The 8480-nt window shown below is 47.3% G+C and overlaps 1 protein-coding gene across 1 annotated transcript; it reads right to left on the bottom strand.

Annotated features, from left to right (window-relative positions):
- Positions 1-1720: 1720 nt before the first annotated feature.
- LOC119275145 (probable choline kinase 2) lies at positions 1721-4110 on the bottom strand. The gene is made up of 7 exons (XM_037555942.1): positions 3580-4110; positions 3355-3476; positions 3064-3259; positions 2593-2710; positions 2447-2494; positions 2204-2304; positions 1721-2103 (listed from the first exon to the last, which is right to left on the bottom strand). The coding sequence occupies exons 1-7, from the start codon at positions 3946-3948 to the stop codon at positions 1990-1992; spliced, it is 1068 nt and encodes a 355-aa protein (XP_037411839.1). The 5' UTR covers positions 3949-4110; the 3' UTR covers positions 1721-1989.
- Between the last annotated feature and the right edge of the window lie 4370 nt (positions 4111-8480).

Genomic DNA, 8480 nt, shown 5'->3' on the forward strand with positions numbered 1-8480 from the left:
CAAAATGGTAAATTTGTTTCCATGCAGTAGGATAGTCTAAGTAAGAGTGGAAATAGAAGGGCACTACTTTTGTTACCTTAGTGGCATAATATATGGAGGATTCTTCCACCTGGTTCCCAAAAATAGCAAATCTGTGTAAAGAGTAAGAAGGCTTTTTCCTGCTACTTGAATCAGTGAATGACAAAGAAGCTTTACAATATCAGGGTTTCAGAGAGAAGCACGTTTCAGTTTGGTTACCTGCAGAGAAAACTCATAAGCTATCTGCATTCCGTGGATAGAAAGATTAATGTTGGAACTTGGAAAGGCCTGTCAAATAGTAGTCCAAGAAATGCCGAGTGACACAATTGAGCAGAACAATTATGATTAAACATCTAAGCCGACCTTTGCAGTATCGCGAGAATTTGTGCTGTAATCACCAAACAAAGTGGAAAACAGGTTAAAAATGATCATGACCGATGTTTAATCCTTTCATTGTCACAAAAACATGTTGGAAAATAGCAGTATACAAATGTTTTTGTTACAAAATTGATTAATCTTTAGCACTGTCTATTATAGCTACAAACACAATGTACATGCACCAAGAGAATCAGAAGTTGGGTTATACGTTTGTCTTATTCTATTTGATTATTACTATTCATTACTGCTAGGAAGATAATATCACATAGAAGTTGCTTCTTACTTTGTTTGGGAGGATGCAAAGGAAAGGCATATCAGTCAATTAGCATCAATTTGATTGCTGTGATACTTTGAGTGCCGGACACTTACCTCACGTAACTAATTTATGATCTCGCTTATCTCCTTGTACTCCGCCTCCAACAGGACGTCCTTGGTCTTACTCCGAGTACTGGCTGGCCGCTGCAACTCGTGCACTTACACTTCCGTCGACGGCAGAGGACTCCGGGTGGGGAGGGGTCTTGGTTCCCGGAGGGGCTTGCTGGCGTTGATCCAGACCTCGGGGAGGCGGAACTCGTCGACGTCCTTGATGCGCCTCTTATGACGGCTTCGAAGATTGCAGCTGGGTTGTGAGGCGGCATGGAGTTGAGGCGCCACGGCGGTGCAGATGTGAGAGGGTGAGGGTGGCCGGAGCGACGCGGGGCAATGAGGCCGTCGGGATGGCGTAGGAGGCGAGGGGCGACAGCGGTGAGGGCGTGGGGACTGGAGAGGCAGCGGCAGCGAGGGCGTGGGGGATGGGAGAGGCGACAGCGAAGGGCGCGGTGAGTCGTGGCCTCGTGGCTTCGTGGGTGACTGGGTGGGGCAGATGGGATCTGCGTTAACTGTGTTTAGCGTACGCCACCATGGTTGATGGCTTGGTGTTAAACACGAAGAGAATTTTGACCATTAGATTTATCGGTTAGACGGATCAGATTAAAAGTGTCTGCCCCTCTTGTGCTTTTATAGTGGTAGTAGATGTACTGCGTTCTACTAGATCGCCGGCGCGGCAAAGCCAACGGTGAAGCGCCGACTGAGCAGTATCTTGCAGCGATCACGGCCGGCAAGTGCGACACGTCAGGCAGAGAGAAAAAAGAACAGGTCAGCGGTGAAGCAAGGCATCAACGCTTTCTGCCTGCAGCAGCTTCACACACCACCGCTGGCAGCATGCAGCACGGCAAACACACAGTCATCCGGTGAGAAGGGCAGATGCAGCAGCATCTAAGCCACCGTCCACTGCAAAACAACCAACCTGCCGGTGACCATCCTTTGGACAATCTGGTCCTCATGGTTTCAGGGTTCACAGCAGATGAGCAATGCAACTCCAAGAGATTCTTGGAGACATGAACTATGTAACAGGTGTGAAATGGAAAGAAAGCTTGTGTAAACCGTAGAATCGACTATTCTGCGCAGGTCTAATTACACGACACGGTCAACTACTACCCTAAACGATTTGCAGCCAAATTGGCTGATGAACAAGACTCACAGTCACAGGACTCCACAGAGCTACTCGAGAGGCGATGGATGCTATAGAAGAAAAAGAACGAGCCATGCACATGATCAGCTGGTTGGGTTGCAGGCTTGCAGTATTCTAGGCTTCGTGTCCCAGTACTGGTCCAACCGATGCCTCGCGTACTCCTTGTACTCGAAGTCGATGTTCTTGTTCACATGCGCCTGCGGAGATAGAGGAAGAACCGAAAATAACAGTCAGCTTTCATAGATTGATCATTAACAGAGTAGATACATTTCAATTGCCTCTTGTTGTGGAGCTTACCGAGACTATTCCCCAGAGACCCCAGAAGAGATGGCTTGTGAGACTGTACTTTGCAATCAAGCCAAGCAATGTTTCGACTTCTACATCGGATGGGTTTTCTCCTGACGAACAAAGGAAGCATTTAGGAACAGCATACTTGAGTGATGCATTAAATTAGTTTTAGCGTGCAATCGTGCATTCTGAAGTATTCATCACATTTCCAGCACAACAGAGTATGGTGTTCCCAAAGAACTCTTCAATTACCTGAAGAACTAAGGTAAGCCTCAAGAAATCTCCTCTGTTCATCCACGTCTGAAATTATGCAGGGGAATCAAACAAGTAGTCAACATGTGATTAAAAAAGTGTGAGACACATAGCCATCTGGTACATTTGGTTATTGAGAAACTAACCAGGATATTTTGTAAAGTCCATCACGTGCGGTGTATCACTATGATAATCAGCAGCCATCTCGCAGAAGTGATTCGCAATGTCAAACGCAACAGGGTTAAAACTGGCGTATTCATAGTCCTGAAGGATAGAGAGATTAACAAAAGTGCAATCAGGTACAGAAAATAAACAGGCAAACCAAACTGTCAATGTTCCTAGAATCACTAAGCACAAAGAAAAATTACGAGTCGACTATCAATAACTGAGAATTTTATTTCGTGCTCTTCTAAATGTGCAACCAGGTGCTAGTTTATGCTTAAATAAGGATTGACAAATATTTATCGGTAAGCAGTATTGACTATAACCATAATTGAGAATTTTTCTTCTGTGCTGTTCTAAATATGCAACCAGGTGCTAGTCTACCTTTAAATAAGCATTCACAAATATATGTTGGTATCCATATAAACAAGGTCAGGTCAGTAACAACTACTTACAATTAAGGTCACTTGTCTGGTCTCTTCATATATCATAATGTTCCCATACTGCAAATCATTATGGCAAAACACTACTCTCTGATCGACCCCGGACAATACATTCTCCAGCTCCGCAATCTCATCGCCGAGCGTCTCCAACCGCAATTCCCTAGCCTCCTCAGTCGAGCACCTGCTGCGAGCTTCCTCAAGCCACCGCCTGATTCATACAATGCCCTGCAGTTAGCTTCTGGTCGCAATCACGCACATCTGCCACCCATAGCATAAGAAGGAATCGCGATTCACCAAGCCTACCTCAGCCTCTGCCAGAGCGAGATGTCCTTGGGTCCAGGCATGTCGAGCTCGTGAAACTCCCGCAGCTTCCTGGCAATCAGGCCGGAAATCTCCGGGTCGCGCAGATCCGGCGCCGAGAGCGTCTGAGCAGACACCACCACCAGCGACATCAGAAGGATAAATGGCATTACAGTAGGAGTAAGGAACAGCAAGGCATTGCGTGATTGCCACATGGGTGATACGTACCCTGGCGTTGATGAACTCCTCGACGCGGCCCTGGGGGAAGCGGCCGAGGAGGCGGGGGCCCTGGCCGTGGCGGGACATGCACTCGAAGGTGCGGACCTCGTCGGCGCGGTCGAAGAAGACCTCGACGCCCTGGCCGTAGATGCGCACGAGCACCTTGCGCGGGTCGCCCTCGCCGCCGGGCCAGGTGATGCGGAAGACCTCGTTGGTGAGGGCGCCCTGGAGCTGGTACACGACGAGCGCGGCGGGGTCGACGTCGGCGCCCCAGAGCTCGCCGGCGAGGCGGTGCAGGATGCGGCGCGCCTCCGCCGGGATGCGGTCGATGCTGGAGCTCCGCCGCAGCTCGGGCCCGGAGTCGGCGGCGGCGGCCATTGGCGTCGGCGGCGCGCGGCGGCGGGGCAGGCGATCTGCGGGGGTCGGAGGGGGCGTGATGAGTCGTTTCCCGTTGAGTTCGCGAGAGCTGTTTGATGGGGAGGGGATTGGGGTGGGGTTTTGGGCGTCGGAATGGCCGCGGGATCGGATCGGATCGGAATCGGGATTGTTGTGCTGGGGAAAAGCAGTGGCAGCTGGCAGGAGAAGCTTCCAGGGAGAAGTTAATAATTGCACGAGGAGCCACGTCGGCTGCTACGTTGCGCGTCTGATGGACACGTGGGAGGAAGAGAGATGCGAGTTTCACTTTGAGGTTTTTCTAAATAAAGTGCATCCATGTTGGTTTTTATTGGGTCCTGATATTCACCATACAACATGTGTGGCATATTAGCTATTCGTCCACACATCGTATGTGGCGTAAACAGGAGGCAGCCCGCACTGGTTATGTATGGGCGAACATTAAAACTGCTCATATGTGTGTCACGAAACAAATATGTCCATGCGTCCTGATGCAACTACGTTAGTTACCCACGGGTTGATGTTTTAGTTACCCTGGGGATGGCAACTTTAGTTATCCGGGATGACAAATGTTGTTATAAAAGCATGGCAACTCTCTGTTTTGGTTAACTATAGTTGCCATGTCTAATTTATGGTAGTTGCCGCATGTAATCAAACCATAGTTGCCGTGTGTGATTAACTACTTGTCACATGTGGTTGAATAATAGTTACCATATGTATTTACCTAATTGCCATATGTGGTTAACCATAGTTTCATGTGTGTTTACCTCGTTGTCACGTACGCGCAATTGCAATTGCATCTAGCAACGTGCGAGTGTCTGTGGGCGAAGAGCAGTTCACCACACGCGGGCTGACTAGATGGTGACTCTGTGGGCGGGAACCGGTTCGCCCATACGGCGCAGTCGGGAACCATGCGCTGCAGTCGTGTGGGCAAGCGCTCTAACGCTGTCACGCCCAATATGCGACCCTATCCAAAAGGAACTCGAAGGTCCCATCAAGGATAGACCCGCATATTGAAACGCTTTTGCAAGGTGGATATCATTACATCAACATTACATAATAGATGGCGATACATACAAGAGGCATACAATGCCACACGAATACAACAACATCATACAAGAGATCAACATCCGACTACGGATGATACATAAACAGAAACTCAAACAATATCCACCCTGCTAGCCCAGGCTGCCGACCTGGAACCTATCCCCTGATCGAAGAAGCAGAAGAACAAACTCCAAGACAAGCAACATCGCTCTCGCGTCAAGATCATCGCATAACCTGTACCTGCAACTGATGTTGTAGTAATCTGTGAGCCACGAGGACTCAACAATCCCATTATCATGGGTATCAAGACTAGCAAAGCTTAATGGGAAAGGAATGGGTAAAGTGGTGAGGTTGCAGCAGCGACTAAGCATGATATGATGGCTAACCAACGCAAATAAGAGCGAGAAGAGAACAAGCGGAACGGTCGTCAACTAGCAATGATCAAGAGGTGATCCTGAACACCTACTTACGTCAAACATAACCCAGAAACTGTGTTCACTTCCCGGACTCCGCCGAGAAGAGACCATCACGGCTACACACTCGGTTGATGCATTTTAATTCGGATCAAGTGTCAAGTTATCTACAACCGGACATTAACAAATTCCCATCTGCCACATAACCGCGGGCACGGCTCTCGAAAGTTTATACCCTGCAAGGGTGTCCCAACTTAGCCCATGACAAGCTCTCGCGATCAACGAAGGAATAGACCTTCTCCCAGGAAGACCCGATCAGTCTCGGAATCCCGGTTTACAAGACATTTCGACAATGGTAAAACAAGACCAGCAAAACCTCCCGGCGTGCCGACATCCTGATAGTAGCCGCGCGTATCTCGTCTCAGGCCACGACCGGATGAGCAGTACGTACGACAACCGACGATACCCCAAGTTGCCTAGGGGCGGCACCGCAAGTGGCTCTGGTTTGGACCAACACTTAGACAAGCATTGGCCCGGGGGGGCTATAATAAAGATGACACTTGGGTTAATTACTCCCAAGGGAAAAGTAGGTGGTGGTGAGGCAAATGGTAAAAGTCAATGTTGGGCCTTGCTGGACAAGTTTTATTCAAAGCGAACTGTCAGGGGGGTCCCATAAATCACCCGACCGCGTTAGGAACGCAAAATTCGGGAACATAACACCGGTATGACGGAAACTAGGGCGGCAAGAGTGGAACAAAACACCAGGCATAAGGCCGAGCCTTCCACCCTTTACCAAGTATATAGATGCATTAATAATATAAGAGATATTGTGATATCCCAACCAAAATCCTGTCCACCATGGAGAAATCTTCAACTTCACCTGCAACTAGCAACGCTATAAGAGGGGCTGAGCAAAGCGGTAACATAGCCAAACAACGGTTTGCTAGGAATGGTGTCAAAGGTTAGAGGTTCATGGCAATTTGGGATGGCTTGATAAATAGGTAATAGGTAGCGCAGCATAGCGATAGAACGAAGCAACTAGCATAGCAATGATAGTAGTGAGATCCAGGGTAGCGGTCATCTTGCCTGAAATCCCGCAAGGAAGAAGAACGAGTCCATGAAGAAGATGAAGCCACGAAGACGAACCACACGTAGACGAACGAATCCTCACGATCGCAACGAAACGGGAACTATCGAGAAGAAGCACACAACATGGTAAACACACCACACATAGACAAGACATGATGCACAACAAGCATGATGCATGACAAAGGCTACATGAAGCTACTCATGGCAAGAGATGATGCAAACAAGAACAACACATCAAGGCAAGTTTAAATGAGGCCGGAAACAACATATAACAATTCCGGTAAGTCCTCATATGCATATTTCAAAATTGGTCCAGAACTGAATAAACCTTATGTTCGAGTTGTTAAACAGCAAGTTAAGATGCACCAAGATGATCTACACGAAATTCTAGTCAAGTTACATATAAAGTTCATTAGATTCGGAGCTACGGCCTAGAAGATATGAGCAAAACAAGTTAAACATGGCATTGATGCAAAATGCAACCAAACATCAAGCAAACACCTCACAACATGGGTGCAACATGATAATATGAAACAACATGCAAAATCAAGCAAGTGTCGTATAGAACACACTCAAAACGGAGCAACGGTGCAACACACACACACACTATACAAGTCATAGCAACAATCTGTCCATAACAGCAACTAGGCATCTTACAAGCATCAAAACAATAAGCTACAGCACCCCAACATAATAACAAAAGGCATGGGCATGAAGTACAGGTAAAGCATAACAAAACATGAACACTGAGCTATCTCCAGAAACAACAAGAACATGCTCAAAAAGACATGGAGATATTGCAAATAATAACAGTCTCAGACTTTAGCAGAAATAACATCAGGTTGCAATGTTTAGAGCTATCAAACAACATGTTACAGGAACATATCATGGCAAACAAAGGCATGGCATGAACCTACTAATAGCATAGATCAAAAGACTCTTACTGACCATGAGCCAAAAAGGATCAGAAAATATGATGGCACCCATGTAAACATGGCAAGTTATATTACAGATTCATACATGGCAGGAACAACAACAAGTAGGCATGTTCGTGAGCTTGAACCACTCACTACAGAGCCATACATGGCATGGAAAGGCAACCAACAGTAAGAAGGCATGTTTATGAAGCTAAGCATGTCAAGAGCAAGGTCATAGGATACATGGATCACTAACAAAACACATGGGAACAAGAGAACTTAATGTTAACAGGCTGACAGCAACATTTTGAAGCAACTTTAGAGCAAGATTACAACATGTTCCAGCAGGCTATAATTGCAACCAAGGGCATGAATGGATAGAGCATGAAATGTAGATCAAAACATGTTTATAGAGAATCTCCAGATTATGCATAGAATGATTAGTAGAAGCATGTTAACATAGCAACAAAATATAACAGAATCTGTCAGGAAAACAGCAACAGCAACTACCCTACTTAGCAAGCTTGATACACTCAGCACACAACTCACAAAAATACATGGTATACACCCCTGGAAAGATGGCATGGCATAGATCAACATTCATGTAGAGCTCATACTCATAAGATGCACACATCAATCATGGCAAAAATGATAAAACAGCAAGTTATAACAGTTTCAGCAGATTAACATCAACAAGCACTCTTCCAACAGCATTTCGGGCATCAAGATGAGCTCAAATGAAAATGATGCAATGGAATGAAATGATCTACTCGTCGAGACGAACAATTTGACATATTATACGCATGAAATGGAGCTACGGATGCAGAGATGTGATGGCATGAACATGGCATGATAATGTATGAAATCTGGGACTTAGTGGATTACGGGGTCGACCTCGGGTCTGCACGGTTTACGATGCGGCGGCGGATCTCGCCGGAGTTCACGCCGAAGATGACGGGGTCGCCGGAGACGGGCGGATCCGGCCGGAGACGGCGACGGCGAGCGGTGGTGCGGCGAGGAAGAGGCGCGGCGAGGGCCGGGCCGGGCGGCG

This window comes from Triticum dicoccoides, chromosome 3B, assembly GCF_002162155.2.
Source record: "Triticum dicoccoides isolate Atlit2015 ecotype Zavitan chromosome 3B, WEW_v2.0, whole genome shotgun sequence".
In the NCBI taxonomy this organism is placed as follows: domain Eukaryota; kingdom Viridiplantae; phylum Streptophyta; class Magnoliopsida; order Poales; family Poaceae; genus Triticum; species Triticum dicoccoides.

What these genes read in the sequence shown, in the direction of transcription:
- LOC119275145 (XM_037555942.1), bottom strand. Translation starts at nt 3,948, where the DNA reads ATGGCCGCCGCCGCCGACTCCGGGCCCGAGCTGCGGCGGAGCTCCAGC. An exon ending in TCGCTCTGGCAGAGGCTGAG is followed by an intron (nt 3,260 to 3,354) that starts GTAGGCTTGGTG and finishes TGTATGAATCAG; the next exon opens with GCGGTGGCTTGAGGAAGCTC. An exon ending in CCAGACAAGTGACCTTAATT is followed by an intron (nt 2,711 to 3,063) that starts GTAAGTAGTTGT and finishes TCTATCCTTCAG; the next exon opens with GACTATGAATACGCCAGTTT.